Raw genomic sequence first — 18489 nt, 5'->3', positions numbered from 1 at the left:
AGAGGAGAAAAAGAATCTCTTTTTTGTTTCATTTATGCTTGTTTTGTGTTTAAATAACAGTAAGAATTCTTCAATGATTAAAGACCCTGAATAGTAGATAATGTCCATGTTCAGCTGTCAGGTTCCCATGAGATGTTGGTGTTTAGCAAAGTAGAAAAGATTGATTTGATTGGTTTTATTCATAGTATAGCAAGAATTACTGAGATTACTGCTTGTGTTGATTTTTAAAAGAAACAGAAAGAAAAAGCACAGCAAACAAAGTACGTGCAAAATCTGCATTATAAAAATGTACTTTGGGGAAAGTAATCCTAGCAATTTGCAAAGAAAACAATGACAGCTTCAAACTTCTGTATGCACAGGTAGTGGAAAATTGTCATGTCAGAGGCTTTTGTCCAGAGTCAAAAATATATCTATTATAATGATCCCTCGAAATCTCCGTCGACAGCTTTCGTAAGCATCAAGTGTATAGAGTCAAAGGAGAGATTTTCTTTTTCACCTCATTTAAAATAGACTCACCGGCTTGCATGTACTTTTCCAGTTGCTCCCGACGCTGCTCGACTTCTGCAGGTGTAAGAGTAAAGATTTTCTTTGGAGGGAATGCAGGCACTACATTATTACCATACTCTTTTCTTAACTGTGGGAAAAGCATGAAACAATACACATTAACATTACTATGACTTAATTACAGAAGCAGTAAACTGTACTAAGAAAAATGCCAGTTTCCTGGCCATCACTCATCAGCTGCACATTCTGACAGTAAAGCATAGTGGTGGCAACATCAGCTATTGGGTTGTTTTTCAATGGCATGGTCTGGGACACTGACAAGAACAAAGTATAGAGATATCCTCAATGAAAACCTACTGCAGAGTGCTACGTACCTCAGAGTCAAAGCTTCACCACCCAAAAGGTCAATGACCTTGAACACAAACAAAAGGAAACACAGCAGTGTGAATGTCCTTGAAAGGTCTAGCCAGTGCCCAGACTTAAACCCAGTCAAACATTTCTGGAGAGACCTGAAAATAGCTGTCCAGTAATGGTCTCTATTTAACCTGACAGAACTTGAGAGACAGTCAGAAGAGAAGAAGGTCAGATGTATGAAACTTGTCACGTCAGACCCAAGTAGAGTCCAGACTAGAATTACTGGCAAATGGACAGAGAGTAAAGAGTCTGAATACTGGTGTCAATGTGATATATATATATAGATATATATAGATATATATATATATATATATATATATATATATATTTATCTCTCTATTATTAAAAAAAAAATCTTGAAAGGAGACGAGACATGATCTTCTCGGAAGACACTTTAACGTCCCGTGAGACAAGGCAGTGAGACAAAAGGACGGCTGCTGTACAGGCTTTTAAATAATCGACGTGCAGCGCAACAAGCAGAACACGCAACTTGCCAGCAGCAGCAGCAAGCCAGCGGCTAATCCGACCGCATCTCCTTAGCATTTTTAATAAATCCGAAAAAAAATTTCTAAAATTCTGTTTTTGTTTGGTCATCCTGGGGTATTGAGTATTGCTTAACAAACGAAAAAATGAACTTAAATGATTTCATCATAAGGCTGCAACACAGCAAAATGTGTAAAAAACATGAAGGGCTCTTAATACTTTCTGGAGGCAGTTTATGTACTGTATCAGTGTTGTTGTGACACATCTAGTTTTGAGGGTACGGCTAGGATTCCCACCTCAGTAAATCGAGCACAATCATCAGAGCATTCCCCCGGCAAACGGAGTGCAATCGGCAGAGATATCGCCCCTTGGTGAATGGAGCGTGATCATCCATAGAATATGTAGTCAACCAGAGGGCCGCAGGTTAGAAAATGCTGGTATATATACACATGTAGAATAAAAATGGATTTCTTAAATTAATGAAAAATGAATTAAATGATTGCACTGGAATCTCTCATTAAAGATAAATTCGAAGTTAGTGGTCCCATCAGGGACCTCGTTCACCTCTTTTATCTCCTGCCAGTTAACCAACTTGAGATTAAATTTCGTGGGTTACCCATGATGCCAACAACTTCGAGTTTCAAAATTAAATCTTTGGTGTTGGACTGTATCGAAGACTTTTAAACATTGTAAATGACTAAATATATTCAGTTTTATGCTTTTCAGTCCTCACCAGTCAAGGAAAAATGTGTTGATTCCCTTACAGCTCAGTAAAAAAGTGCTGTATGGCTCCTGAAAAGTGATGAAATGAAAAGTAATAGTCTTCTGTGTACCTGCATGCCTTTGATATGTTAGTGAGTAAAGCAAAGCAAGTGTGAAAAGAGATTCTAAAATGGCTGGGACATATTTGATGGGACCCCTGGAAAAGATCCTAAATAACTTTTTTCGAACTCGCTATTTTCTTGAATTTGTATCACACGCTTCCAATCATACAATAAGTCTTTCAGCCCATTTCAATGAAAAAAAGTTGTCACTCTGCTGTTTGGTGTAATTGTGTGTCACATGCTGAACAAGGACCAGAGAAAGCAAAGGAAAGAGTTATTTGAGGACATCAGAAAGAAAATGATAGACTAGCAAGCAGCTTGATGTTCCTAGACAACAGCTGCAAATATTAGATAGAAGTTAAAGGTCCATACAACTGAAGCCAACCTTCCTGGATGTGGCCGCAGGAGCAAATATTTTAAAAACTGTAGCTTTACATTGTTGAAAAGCATTTTTCTATAGAAACAGGTGCATTCCAACATATCTGGAAGACAGTCATCCGTTAATTTTCAGGAAGGAGACAAAGCACAGCCTCTATCACAGGACCAATGTTCCAGGTACAGTTGGTATAGAAATATTCCCATTTTTTTTTGCTTTACAGCCTTAAATGAAAACACACAAAAAATATTTCTTTCCAGCTTTACTTACTCAATGAAATCGATAACTGTAGGTATGGTGTGTTGTGGATGGTGAGCTGCATTGGTGTACCACTTGGTATTGAGGCCAAATAGTTTGATTTTGGTCTCATCTGACCAGAAGACCGTTTTCCACTTGTCATCAGAATCTTTAAGGTGCATTCTGGCAAAGCTCAAACGAGCCTTAATGTGGCCTTTCTTGAGAAGTGCGACCCTCCCGAACAAGCCACACTTGTGGAGCGCTTGTGACATTGTTGCAACATGCACACAATGACCACTCTTTGCCATCAAATCCTGTAATTCCTTGTCCATTGGCCTCTTGGTAGCCTCTCTTACCAGTTTCCTCCTTGCTCTTCCATCCAGTTTGGAGGATCCAGAGAGGGTCCTAGTAGTACCAAACACTTGCCACTTCTTTATTATGGACTTTACTGAGCTCCTTGAGATTAATAAAGCATTTGAGATTTTTTGTCTCCATCTCCTGCCTTATGTCCATCCACCACTCTATCCCCGAGACCTTTTGAAAGTGGCTTGCCACCCATAGTCAGTTGTTTGCTGTCAGTTGCACTACCAAGCAAGGGAATGAATGCCCCATGAACAGTTTCACTAATCACACGGATTACAACTGATCACAGGTGGAAGGAAGCCAGTAACCGTAATGGAAATGGTGGGCATTGACACCTGATGGAGTTTAGGAAGGGGAGATCCTTTATTCATCTCAGTATTTCTTGGTTTTTTTTTTAATTTTAAATTCTTCTGAACTGTAGCTGTGATATCTTTCACTTGGATGTTATAGATTGCATTGAGTAAGTAAAGCTGGAAAAAATATTAGTTTGTGTGTTTTCACTTAAGGCTGTAAAGCAAAAAAATGGTAATATTTCGAAGGGGGGGGGGGGGGGTTCTTTTCTGTACCCACTGTATGCACAGGTAGCTTCTTGCCACAATTAAGAAATATATTAAATCTGTCACTGCCTGCCGCGAATGATCAAAACATGCTACTTACTATCATTTGGCTGACACCTTTATCCATGATGACATTTTATAACATTTAGTAGATACATTTGGTAACATTTCTTGGTTGTTCTTCTAACTGGAGCACTGGCAAGTTAAGTGTCTCGCTCATGGCCACACAGTGTCAGTAGTAGGATTTGAACCCGCAAGCTTAAGGTTTGAACCACTACACCACATTGCTTGCCAGCTGAGGCCTGATTTGAACATGTTAAGTGAATTAGCAGCCACAATGTTTTGTGCATTATCTTGAACATGTGTAACCATTTTGCCTGCAGGTCCTCATCTCTAAACAGCAGCAGTTAGCTTTTTGGCAAGGTCGTTAGCTTCATGTCTGGAAAAAATTTTTGTTTGTAGAACCGCTATTTCATTTGTCAGTGCTCAGCTCTGCAGTGGCACGCTATTGTGCAATAATTCTTGGCTGTTTGTGCAGTTCAAGTAACCTGCAAGTGCACAATTCTTAGCTATGGTTAGACGGGCTGAATGTGAATGAATGTGTCTCCAAATGAAATGTGACAACCTAGCGTAAGAAAACCTGGCAGCTGTTGAAAATTCTGCTGTCAACCACACTCGTGGATAACAAGTTTTGTTCGAACATTCAATACACCTGCTCTATTTGGATTTCCACTGACTGTAAGTCATTAGCTCTCTTGCAGATACTGCCAATGTGGTAATCGGTGTTGTATCAAGTGTCCAGCCACCATACTTGAGTACAACTAGAGCTACCTTTCTGGAAAGTGACTCAAGCAAAATTTACCCATGCACATTGCTCTTCTCTCGTCCAAATCACAAGTGGGGCAGCCACTGTTTCTTGAACCACAGTTACAAATGATCTGACGTAACACATTCACACCTGCACAGCAGTGACTGGGGAGACAGGGACCTCGGTGGTGCAGTGGGTAGCGCAGCTGCCTCGCAGTTAGGAGCCCCGGGTTCGCTTCCCAGGTCCTCCCTGCATGGAGTTTGCATGTTCTCCCCGTGTCTGCGTGGGTTTCCTTCGGGTGCTCTGCTTTCCTCCCACAGTCCAAAGACATGCAGGTTAGGTGCATTGGCGAGTCTACATTGTCCCTAGTGTGTGCTTGGTGGGTGTGTGTGCCCTGCGGTGGGCTGGCACCCTGCCTGGGATTTGTTTCCTGCCTTGCGCCCTGTGTTGGCTGGGATTGGCTCCAGCAGACCCCGTGACCCTGTAGTTAGGATATAGCGGGTTGGATAATGGATGGATGGATATATGAAATACGCTATGCTTACCGTGGCCGTTTGTTTGTCTGTCCAGGATTTTAAATCACCTGTAGCTTGCAAACCACTTGACCTATTGACCTGAAATTTAATACACATATACTACATGACCTCTACTGTTCATTTTCGGGGTGGTGATTGACCTTTCAAGGTTATTCTTCTTTTATTGTCGGTAAAGGCCGGTAGGGCGGCCATGCGGCGCATGCGTACAGGCACCATTCTCATCCCTACCACCTTCGCCATTACTTCCCCTACCTCTTCATATCTTAAATCATTCTTGAGGCAGATTGAACACTTAAGTGCCAGCTTAAGTGAAAAATTAAAGAAAACGTACTAAGTAGCTGCAACACAAACATGGACTATTATATAAAAAAATCTTGGGTCGAGACATGATTTTCTTGGAGACACTTTAACATCCCGCGAGACAAGGAGGACAGCTGCTGTACAGACTTTTAAATGTTTGAAGCGCTGTGCGACATGCAGATCACGCAGAATGGCACAAGCAGAAGCAGCAGCAAGCCAGCTGATCGAGAATACAGGAGGTTAAAAAATGTATTTTTTCCCCATTATATCACCATTTAAGAGGGAGTTTCAGAGGAGCGACGACATCTCCTTAGCGTGCGTTCAGCCCCCCTCTTCACAACGCGAGAGGCAGAGACGTGAAATGGCTGCCACATAGTGCCCATTCCTTGTGGTTCTCCAGTGTTCGTCACAATAGCGAAGTTTCCATCCAGTTTTTTGCGACGTTTTGTTATCGACAAACAGAATATCCGTAAAAAAAAATGTGCGAAATTTGCTGTCTCCAGTCTGTTTCCATCAAACTGGCTTTTTATCAAAAAAATGGTGTGCGTGATGACGTCATTCCCCCCAAAACGAACTGTCGCATAAGTTTTGTTGTATCGCGAAAAAAATCTGCCCTTGAGCCGTTTCCATACATAATTTTGTGTATGTCGCAAATTATCTACCTTTTGTTTTCCACGTTACACCCCCTCCACTAAACAAAGAAATGGAGAGATTATTCAGACAGTTTTTTGAAATTTGCCAGCTTACTGTTATTTCAGTTTCACAAATAATTGGAATTGTACATAATATCCGAAGACGACAGCAGAATGAAGCAGTTGCTTGTCTGATAGCCCTAGAGCTCGAAGAAAGTACCCCAGTGCGACAAAACCCACGGGTATGGGAGAGACGACGGAATAAGATCTTCTGGGAGGAGGTGGTGGAGAGACACTTCACAGAAAATCTCTGGCTGCAACATTTTATAATGACACGGCCGACGTTTGAGATGTTGTGTGGATTCATCAATCCTGATGTTGCGCCCATCACAGGTTGCCACCGACCACCAGTTCCAACCCAAAAGCGGATTGCCATCGCCCTTTACAAGCTGGCAACCTGCGCCGAGTACTGTATAGAGTAGTTGGAGAAACTTTCGGGGTTAGTAAAACTACCGTACATCGATGTGTATATGCTGTGTGCACCGCTATTAAAGAAAAATTAACGCGGCGTTATATCAGACTTCCGACTGTAGCGGAGGCCAATGAAATTGCATACCGCAATTCCTTGGTGCATCTTGTGCCACAGATTTTACGGTGCGCTGGATGGCACACATGTGCCTATTCTTCCCCCAACAGAAGGCTACCGCGATTACATTAATCGCAAAGGGTGGCCATCTATTGTCCTCCAGGCCCTTGTTGATGACAGGTGCATGATACGAGACATTTGCGTTGGCACTCCTGGAAGTGCCCATGATGCAGCTGTGTTTGCAGCATCGCATCTGTACAGGTGAGCCTACCTTTCAACATCCCTTCTCAGTGCGATAACAACTGAATTAGTACTGTAACCTGCTTCCCTTAAGGTTTTTAATTAAAACTGAAATTTGAATTAATACAAAATAACGACATTTAATCAAAAAAAAAACTCTTCATCAGACCATGCGAACCGCTCCGCCATTCTCGTTTTGATTGCACGTGATGAAAATGTGACATTTATTTGCGCTAAAGCCATTTTTTCCCGACAAAAAGTGTTTCCAATGTAGTTTTTGCGACATCTGAAGTATCGATATGGAATTTATGCGATAAAGTTAAACGGAAAAATAATATGTCGACATGTACAACATTTTATCGATAATTAGCATTTCCATCAGCTATATCGGTAAAAAAATTTGAAGCGCTAAATATTTTTTCGCAAAAACTCCTTGGATGGAAACCTGGCTACTGTCCTTAAGTATCACAAACTGTGGTCTGCCTGACAGGTAGTCCATTATCCACGACACCACAGGCTCATCCACCTGCTTATGTTTGAGTTTACCCTTTAAGAGAGATGGCCAGATGGTATTGAAGGCGCTGGAGAAATCAAAAGATGGAATTCTCACAGTTCTTCCAGCTTTATCCAGGTGAGAATAAACCTTGTGGAGTAGACAGACAATTGCATCCTCCACCTCAGTCTTTGTCTGAGGTGGTCTACCAATTTAAATTGTGTACATTGTTCAAATAGGTCTTTTTTCCTAATTGTATGTTCTTCTGCACTAGCCTGACAAATTCAAAAATTATTCTGAAAATTATGATCTGGCTGCTAAACAAGTTTAGCAAAACTATATATTAACATTGGCACAATGGAACCAGAGATTGGGGGGGGGGGGGGGGGCAGAGAGAGAGAGAGAGAGAGAGAGAGAGAGAGAGAGAGAGAGAGAGAGAGACAGAGACAGAGACAGAGACTTCGCAGGCTGCTAACATCAGGATGAGAAAGAGAACTCAGAAGTAACGACACCCTATTTCGGAAAAATTCATCGGTATTGGCACATTGTTCCTGGGTAATCCAATTCATCCTGGCTTGGTTCAACTCAAAGAGATAGGGAGTGAGACGTAGTTGTGAAATTGGAGCGTATGATCACAAATGGGCACAGGTGGTGGACATGGAATAGAAGAACTAAGTCAGTTGAGCAAGACAGCAGCGCTCTGAGAAGGGAACTGTAAAGCAGCCAGGCATGGAGATTGTGTTCTGGCCTCTGCCCAAATATAATTTTTTAAATCCAACTCCATCACCCTCTGGCTGAGAACTGCAGCAAACAGCTTTACCTGCAAACAAGTTTACCAAAACTATGTTAACATTGGCACACCAGACCAGAGACATGGCGGGTTGATGGTGGGGGTGGATGGAGAGAGACAGACGCTTTGCAGGCTGGGTCTGGCTGAGAACTGCAGCATTCGACTATAACTGCACAACTACAGGACTTGCTTTCATCCAATGACTGCACGACTAGCTAGGTTTATTTAAAAATTACGTGAGGCAATTTAAAAACCATCTTCAAAAGTGGAATGGATTTTTCAAAAAATTAAGCTTGTCAGGACTGTAGCAGCCAGTTTTTAAGCCACTGATATAGGCTGATCTATTGCTGCACTACAGACAGTGTGTTTTGTACATCAAAATAACAGTGACAACAAGAAAATATATGAGGTATTCATCATGACTTTACCAATATAAAGCTGCGATTTATTAATAAAATATTGCAGGCCAATGTTGACAAAAAAAAATGCAATGACCAATTTTTCGGTGAAGCAAAATCTTTTGGGAGTGCTTCTCCTCAGAAATCAACAGGCTTCAAGCATTTCACAATGCTAATAACTGTGCCAAGTTTCATTCGGATTGAGAAATTTGTTATTGCATCCAAAGTCACACAAACGTCACAGTGAAAGTGCTCAAATCATATTCAGGGATGATTAAAATGAGTAAATCTGTTGAAAGTTTATTCTGAATTTTGACCCTGTCACAATGCTTTTCCTGTATATACACATACCAATGTCCTGAGAAATAAGAACTGTCGAGTTATCCTAGCTGCCATAATAAACTTTAAAGGCAAAAAGTTTTTTATCAAGAAATACCGCAGGGATTGGGGAGGGGGGGGAAAAAAAAAATCAATGAAATAAATTCCTAATTCCTTCTTAATTAAAATTAATCCTCAGTACTACCTACAATTAAATCACAAGACAAAATAGATTATCTAAAAACATCGAAACTAACAAGTCCAGATGTTTGTTAATGCAGAGTAGGTACTAAACTGATGATGCATTGTGGGGAACTTCACATTTCATCCTGCAGACGGGTCTGCCTAAATTGTTTAAACATCACAAAAGCAAATTTCAAAAATCTTCCTCTTCTGCAAGTTCCTTACCCTTTATGCTTCCCAAAATTCTTCCCACACACTACTAAATAGTATACAGTTGATGTTTCCCAAATCCATACATGTCATGTTAGCATGCATTCCTGTGTTAAGTCAATTTGGGTATCGACTTTATTTCATAGATAGATAGATAGATAGATAGATAGATAGATAGATAGATAGATAGATAGATAGATAGATAGATAGATAGATAGATAGATAGATAGATAGATAGATAGATAGATAGATAGATAGATAGAAAGGCACTATATAAGATAGATAGATAGATAGATAGATAGATAGATAGATAGATAGATAGATAGATAGATAGATAGATATAGATATGTGAAAGGCAGTATATAATAGATAGATAGATAGATAGATAGATAGATAGATAGATAGATAGATAGATAGATAGATAGATAGATAGATAGATAGATAGATAGATAGATAGATAGATAGATAGATAGATAGATAGAACCCCAATTTCAATGAAGTTGGGACGTTGTGTAAAACGTAAATAAAAACAGAATACAATGATTTGCAAATCCTTTTCAACCTATATGCAATTGAATACACTACGAAGACAAAATATCGATTGTTCAAACTGATAAACTTTATTGTTGTTTTGCAAATCTTCACTCATTTTGAATTTGATGCCTGCAACATTTTCCAAAAACGCTGGGACAGGGGCAGCAAAAGGCTGGGAAAGTTGAGGAATGTTCAAAAATCACCTGTTTTGAACATTCCACAGGTGTTTGTCATGATTGGGTATAAAAGGAGCATCCCCAAAAGGCTCAGTCGTTCACAAGCAAGGATGGGGCGAGGTTCACCACTTTGTGAACAACTGCGTTGGCAAATAGTCCAGCAGTTTAAGAAGAACATTTCTCAACGTACAATTGAAAGGAATCTAGAGATTTCATCATCTACTGTCCATAATATCATCAAAAGATTCAGAGAATCTGGAGAAATCTCTGCACGTAAGTGGCAAGGCTGAATACCAACACTGGATGCCCGTGACCTTCGATCCCTCATGCGGCACTGCATTAAAAACCGACATCATTCTGTAAAGGATATTACCACGTGGGCTCAGGAATACTTCAGAAAACCATTGTCAGTTAACACAGATTGTCGCTACATCTACAAGTGTAAGTTAAAACTCTACCATGCAAAGCGAAAGCCATATATCAACAACACCCAGAAACGCCGCCGGCTTCTCTGGGCACGAGCTCATCTGAGATGGACTGATGCAACCTGGAAAAGTGTGCTGTGGTCTGACGAGTCCACATTTCAAAATGTTTTTGGAAATCATGGACATTGTGTCCTCCGGACCAAAGAAGGAAAGGACCATCCAGATTGTTATCAGTGCAAAGTTCAAAAGCCAGCATCTGTGATGGTATGGGGGTGTGTTAGTGCCCATGGCATGGGTAACTTGCACATCTGTGAAGGCACCATTAATGCTGAAAGGTACATACAGGTTTTGGAGCAACATATGCTGCCATCCAAGCAACGTCTTTTTCAGGGATGTCCCTGCTTATTTCAGCAGGACAATGCGAAGCCACATTCTGCATGTGTTACAACAGCGTGGCTTCGTAGTAAAAGAGTGCGGGTACTAGACTGGCCTGCCTGAAGTCCACACCTGTCTCCCACTGAAAATGTGTGGCGCATTATGAAGCGCAAAATACGACAACGGAAACCCCGGACAGTTGAGCAACTGAAGTTGTACATCAAGCAAGAATGGGAAAGAATTCCACCTACACAGCTTCAACCGTTAGTGTCCTCAGTTCCCAAACGCTTATTGAGTGTTGTTAAAAGGAAAGGTGATATAACACAGTGGTAAACATGGCCCTGTCCCAGCTTTTTTGGAACGTGTTGCAGGCATCAAATTCAAAATGAGTGAAGATTTGCAAAACAACAATAAAGTTTATCAGTTTGAACTTTCGATATCTGGTCTTTGTAGTGTGTTGAATTGAATATAGGTTGAAAAGGATTTGCAAATCATTGTATTCTGTTTTTATTTATGTTTTACACAACGTCCCAACTTCATTGGATGGATGGATGGATGGATGGATGGATGGATGGATGGATGGATGGATGGATAGATACTACAGTCTGAACACACACCAGAAAGACTAAAAAAAGAAGGAAATTGAAAGGAAAGAAAACTTCTGACTTGGCAGTTCCAGTGCGGCATTATGTAGGCGTATTGCTGTTGGTATAAAGGAGCCCCAGACATGTTTCTTCACACACTCCTGCTCATGAATTAGAACATTAGAACATTCTGGACGAGAACAGGCCATTCAGCCCAACAAAACTCACCAGTCCTATCCACTTATTTCTTCCAAAAAAACATCAAGTCGAGTTTTGAAAGTCCCTGAAGTCTTACTGTCTACACAAAGAATGACAGACACTTGGAATAAGCGACCAAGTAGTGTGGGTAAAGAAAAACTTCCTAATGTTTGTGTGAAATTTCCCCTTCACAAGTTTCCAACTGTGTCCCTGTGTTCTTGATGAACTCATTTTAAAATTACAGTCTCGATCCACTGGACTAATTCCCTTCATAATTTTAAATCCTTCACTCAGGTCTCCTCTTAATCTTCTTTTGCTTAAACTGTAAAGGCTCAGCTCTTTTAATCTTTCCTCATAATTCAACCCCTGTAGCCCTGGAATCAGCCTAGTCGCTCTTCTCTGGACCTTCTCTAGCGCTGCTACGTCCTTTTTGTAGTCTGGAGACCAAAACTGCACACAGGACTCCAGATGCATTATAAAGGTTGAGCAGAACCTCCTGTGACTTGTACTCCACACATCAAGGCGCTATATAACCTGACATTCTGTTAGCCTTCTTAATGACTTCTGAACACTGTCAGGAAGTCAATAGCTTAAGAGTCCATGATTCATTGGCTGAAAGTTCTCAGTGTTGGCATGTCAGAGAAAGGATGTGCAGCTTTGTTTATAAGGACACTCAGTTGCAATTCTCTCCTCCTCTACTACCTCCAGGGGATCAAGAGGGTGTCCCTAAAAATTTGCATATTGATTCTACGGGCATGTCTTGAAGTGATGTTACCATCCCAACACAATGCAGTAGAAATTCGCATTGACCATCACAGAGTTATAGAAGATGTGAAGGATGTCACTTCCCTCATTAAATGAACACAGTATCCTAAGGAAGAAGAGCCTGCTCTGCACTTCTCTAGTTTGTCTTGGTTACTGGACCAGTCCAACCTGCCATTGATGTGGACCCCCTAGCACTTGTATGAATTCACCACCTTCTACATCCAATAGCTATCAGGTAGAATTATTTCAACCGATATTTATTATATCAGATGTATCAGATAAAAGTTGTCAGGCATTTCCTTTTACTTGCTTAACTCAAACTAAACACTTAGGGGTTACCTTCCAGAAGCTTCTCACAATACATGGAAGGTAGTTTTTTTCCCCATTCCACCTGACAGAACTGGTGTAAGTCAGTCCGGTTTGTGGGCCATACATTTTCAGTTCAGTCCACAAATTTTAGTCAGGCCTTTGTGATGGTGCTAGGCACTGCATGTTCTTTTATTTGAATTTTTTATTTCTGTAAAAGTAGCTTAGCTATCCACATAAAAGAGGAAGTGTTAGGGGAGATTCTAGACGGAAGGCTAAACTGGTAAAAATTAAATTTTGCCTCAGCAAAAGGGCAGTCCAACAAGAAGAAGAGGAGGTCAGAATTTTAAGTGGTGAACTGGTAATTTTCTGGACTTTCCACATACATAAACCTCTCAAACCATTGCTTGTCTTTGTGCATACATACCTCATGAACATGTACTGCTATGGTCTGACAAAATAGCGCTGGACAGAGAGCAGCTAAGGATGTTTACCTTGGGCCTGACAAGCTTTGAAAGTTCCTCAGCTTAAAGTGAAAATATAAGAAAGAGAAGTAAAAACACGAGAAGGGAAAACCAAGAAGGTGTAGAAACGTGACCTTAAGTATTGTCAATGACAGCATCTAAAATAACCAGGTTGTAATCACTGATTCGCCAAAACAATTTACTTTTATTTCCTTTTGGGCCCATTAATGATTGACAGGCGGGTATCAGCAAGAGTGAAAGGGAAGGTCTACAGGACAGTAGTGAGACCAGCTATGTTATATGGGTTGGAGACGGTGGTACTCACCAGAAAACAGGAGACAGAGCTGGAGGTAGCAGAGTTAAAGATGTTAAGATTTGCATTGGGTGTGATGAGGATGGGCAGGATTAGAAATGAGGACATTAGAGGATCAGCTCAGGTGGGACGGGTGGGAGACAAAGTCAGAGAGGTGATATTGCATTGGTTTGGACATGAGCAGAGGAGAGATGCTGGGTATATTGGGAGAAGGGTGCTAAGGATAGAGCTGCCAGGCAAAAGGAGAAGAGGAAGGCCTAAGAGAAGGTTTATGGATGTGGTGAGAGAGGACATGCTGGTGATGGATGTCACAGAGCAAGATGACGAAGACAGAAAGATATACAAGAAGATGATCAGCTGTGGTGATCCCTAAGCCAAAAGACAAAAAAGAAGAAGGATTATAATGGCTGAATAAAATCTTATTACCGGCTCCTCTTACTTCCATTTAGCATTTTCTCTATACTTCTGTATAGGGTATAAATGCATAAAGGGAAGACATCCTGTAATAGAGAAAGTGAAGTAATGTAGCATCCAATTCTAGTTGTAGAACGGATCCATTAGTCTCAGGTGCAAGTGCAAGCTGTGCTTCCTTATAGGCCAGGATAAGAGAATAAAGTTGGGGTGTGCAACATACTTGTGGGTCTAAATTAAGTTAGGATAGGGCCATCCAAAAACTCTTCTACAATAAAACAGTTGGCCATTGTAGGCTAATACATTGTTGTCTGTAATACATTTTGTTACAGCATTGGAGGTACCATATATCATTACTGTCCGGATGGAAGACAAAATTTGCAACCATGTTTTAATTTTCCTGCTAATGACTTCTTGTTTCATTATTTCTAGGTAATTTTCATTCCTCATGATGCCATTTAAATTTTCTCAAGTGCTCCAGTCCCTGTAAGTGCAAAACACCGCCACAATATGGTGCTGCCACCCCTATGCTTCACAGTGTTCAATGACTGAAACAACAACAACATTTATTTCAATAGCACATTTTTATAAAAACAATGTAGCTCAAAGTGCATTACATGATGAAGAAAGAGAAAAAAGACAAAATAAATAAGAATTAAAAATTAGGGAACACTAATTAGCATAGAATAAAAGTAAGGTCTGATGGCCTGGGAGGACAGAAAAAAACAAAAAAAACAAACAAAAAAAAAAAACTCCAGACGGCTGGAGAATAAAATAAAATCTGCAAGGATTCCAAGGCCATGAGACCACCCGGCCCCCTCTAGGCATTCTACCTAACATAAATGACCTCAATCAGTCCTCATGGTATTCAGGGTTCTCATGGAAGAACTTGATGATGACGGTCATGTGGAAATCTGGACTTTAATCAATCAATGTAATGAAAGCCTCACCTTTCTTCCTCAATACACAGTGGTGATCATTTTGGACAAATAGTCAAATTTTGGTTTCACCTGATTCCAGAACATTCCTTCAAAAGGCTAGATCTTTGTCCTGGTGATCACCTGCAAACTTCACCCTGGCTGTTTTTTATGTCAGTCTTACAATCGTGGCTTCATCCATGCATGACAGCTGTTCAGTCTGTGGCGATGAAGGGCTCTCTTAATGCTGGATGTAAATACTTTGGTACCGGATGCCTCCAACTCCTTTTTCAGTTTAAGGTTGTGATGGAGTTCGTTTGAAGCATTCGTTACTGAGAGTTCATTTGTGCCTCCTTTACCTGAATCATTTTGTGGCTGAGTGGTCTGTAGATATTTCTACTTGCATACAGCTGTTTGTTATGGACGCTCATGGTACCTTTAGTTGTTTGAAAATTGCTCCTAAGCAGGACACAGACATATGGAGGTCCTCAGTTTTTTGTTTTTTTTTTCTTTTCCATGAGACCATGACTGAATTATTTGAATTCTTCTCCTTTTAGGAAGTCACTGCACACTGGATAGATTCCAAAGAACTGGAAAATGGCAAATATCCCATTATATAGAAAGGGTCACAGGGCAGATCCAAGCAACTATAGGCCAGTAAGCTTAACATGATTCACAGGAAAATTAATGGATGAATTATTAAAGATAAGATTGAGCAACACCTGGCAAGGACAGAAGTTATTTGGAACAGTCAGCGTGGGGTCAGAAGAGGGAGGTCGTGTTTTACTAACATGCTGGAATTCTATGAGGAGGCAACAAAACGATACGATCAAAGTGGAGCAGATATTATTTATCTTGACTTTCAGAAAGCATTTGATAAGGTGCCACATGAGAGGTTGGGCATCAAACTAAAAGAAGGGGGAGTTCAGGGTGATGTTTTTAGATGGGTGCAGAATTGGATCAGACACAAGAAGTAGAGGGTGATGGTGTGAGGAACCTCATTGGCCGATGTTAAGAGTGGGGACCAGCAGGGTGCAGTGCAGGGGCCGCTAGGTGGATTAGCAGATAATCTGAAATCCGTCGGTTATATCATTACAGAAGTACTTGGATAGCATACAGGCTTGGGCAGATTTGTGGCTGATGAAATTTAATGTCAGTAAATGTAAAGAATTACACATAGGAAGTCGGAAAATCAAGAGTCCACCTTATGAGAAGGATTTAGGAGTCATAGTGGACTTAATACGCTAACTTTAAAGGGACACCCTCTTGATCCCCTGGAGGTAGTAGAGGAGGAGAGAATTGAAACTGAGTGTCTTTATAAACAAAGCTGCACATCCTTTCTCTGACATGCCAACACTGACAACTTTCAGCCAATGAATCATGGACTCTAAGCTATCGACTTCCAGACTGTGTTCAGAAACCATTAAGAAGGCTAACAGAATGTCAGGTTATATAGCGCCTTGATGCATGGAGTACAAGTCACAGGAGGTTCTGCTCAGTCTTTATAACACACCGGTGAGGCCTCATCTGGAGTACTGGGTGCAGTTTTGGTCTCCAGGCTACAAAAAGGACATAGCAGCACTAGAAAAGGTCCAGAGAAGAGCGACTAGTCTGATTCCAGGGCTACAGGGGTTGAGTTATGAGGAAAGAATAAAAGAGCGGAGCCTTTACAGTTTAAGCAAAAGAAGATTAAGAGGTGACATGATTAAAGAGTTTCAAATTATGAAGGGAAATAGCGCAGTGGATCAAGACGGTGACTTTAAAATGATTTCATCAAGAAAACGGGGACACAGTTGGAAAACTGTTAAGGGTAAATTTTGCACAGACATTAAGAAGAAGTTTTTCTTTACATAAAGAACGATAGACACTTGGAATAAGCTACCAAGTAGTGTGGTAGGCAGCAAGATATTAGGGACTTTCAAAACTCGACTTGATGTTTTTTTGGAGGAAATAAGTGGATAGGACTGGTGAGTAGGTAATCCATTCCCGGACGGGTTTATCCATTCCTGGGAATTCGGGAATCCCACATATAATTCCCGGGAATCTCACATGTGAACGGTTTTAGAACGACTGACACTTATTTTTAATAAAACTACTGCAATATGTTGACACAAATAAAAGACTAACCTTATCTACAAGCAGTTCATGCTGTCATATAAGTACATGTATCTTTAGTTGTGGTAATAAGAGCATAGAGAGCACAACGTCCTCACAGGTGGCACAGTGATTGAGCTGCTGCATTTCAGTAAGGAGACTGTGAAAGATTGTGGGTTCGCTTCCCGGATTCTCCCTGTGTGGATAGCGCTTTGAGTACTGAGAAAAGCGCTATAGAAATGTAATGAATTATTTTTATTATTAACATGTCCAGCGTGCGGTCGTCTGTGCGAGAGTGCAACTTCGTGCAGAAGTATGCCAGCCGCTGAGAAAGCACGCTCTGCCTCCACTGAAGTAGGCGGCACAATCATCAGATACTGATACACTTGTTCTAAACAACGCCCGCACTTGCCGTTGCGCTGAAACACCGCCATTTCAGCTTTTACTGATGCATCCAGTTTCTTGTCATCATTCTGTGATGGCAAGTTTCTTGGCACAGATAATGCGGATGCAACAGACTGACGCATTGCAATTTCAAATTGCTGTTCAAAGCTGTTGTCTGATGAAGTGCAAGCTGCAGCAATGGTGCCTCCTTAATTATTTTCAACTATAACTCTGTTATTTCTTGATCGATTTTTACACTTTTACACGCTATATATGCGAACTTGGCCGTTCCCGTTTTCCCAGGAATTACAGCAGTTTCATTCCTGGGAATGCAGGAATGAAAAATGTCCGGTAATGGATTCCCTACTGGCGAGTTTTGTTGGGCTGAATGGCCTGTTCTCGTCTAGTGTTCTAATGTTCTAACGAATTCCCAATATACTAAAGGTAGGCTCTTAAAAACAGCAACAAGTGCACTCACAATTAACTCAATTAAGGCATTTGGCCAATCACAGGGTTCTAAAAGTCATTACATCAATTTCCTGTAATCTTCTAGGCTGTTTAAACAGCATTCAACCCCCTAATCACTGAAAATCTGACATAGTAAGTAAAGGCTGAAATAAGTTGGATGTCAGAACTGGGAATGACATCACACGCAAGTTGAACGTGTTCCAGTAAAATCAACATGGATGCCTCCAGGAAAATATTTGTAGCTCATGAATTTTCAGAATAAATACCAATTGATAACAACACATTATGCGGTATTTTGTACATCCAAACACTGTAGCAACATGTCCACAGACAAAGGTTGGATGTTACTGGCTATACGACTGACTTAATGAGACACAAATAGACAGAAGTGTCAATAAACAGTACAATACAACAGCTTACACTAAAATTTGCAATGTCAGACAAACTCTGACCTGACAGACCAGACCAGAGTTTCTAAGTAGGTAATCTAACTCGTGGTGACGTTCCAGTTGAAAATTCTGACTAGAAACTCAAATTCACTCTAGCTCCATATGCGCAAAGCATAGAATTATTCAACTAAAAATTATCTATTGAGCTCATCTGTCTCGCTTAAAACTGTCCAAAATGTTTCCATGGCAAGATCCAACCTGCGAACGCTGCAACCAAGCTCCTGCCTCACTGGGTCACATGTTCTGGGCCTGCACCAAACTAACGTCATTTTGGACCAAAATTTCTATGTGCCTTTCAGACAGCCTTGGTATCATAATCCCTCCTAACCCATTAACAGCTGTGTTTGGTGTTCTTCCAGATGGACTTGAAGTGG

The 18489-nt window shown here is 40.8% G+C and overlaps 1 protein-coding gene across 3 annotated transcripts in view; it reads right to left on the bottom strand.

Annotated features, from left to right (window-relative positions):
- Positions 1-18489, bottom strand: part of snx17 (sorting nexin 17) — a 186716-nt gene that overhangs the window by 76494 nt on the left and 91733 nt on the right. For all 3 annotated transcript variants that reach the window (XM_028796362.2, XM_028796364.2, XM_028796363.2), the window contains exon 3: positions 517-634. In XM_028796362.2, coding sequence (XP_028652195.2) covers positions 517-634 — 118 coding nt within the window. The remainder of the gene's footprint in view (positions 1-516; positions 635-18489) is intronic.

The sequence above is a fragment of the Erpetoichthys calabaricus genome, chromosome 3 (assembly GCF_900747795.2).
Source record: "Erpetoichthys calabaricus chromosome 3, fErpCal1.3, whole genome shotgun sequence".
Taxonomy (NCBI): Eukaryota; Metazoa; Chordata; class Cladistia; order Polypteriformes; family Polypteridae; genus Erpetoichthys; species Erpetoichthys calabaricus.
Note: the sequence above shows the minus strand (reverse complement) of the source record. Positions and strands in the feature narration are given on the sequence as shown.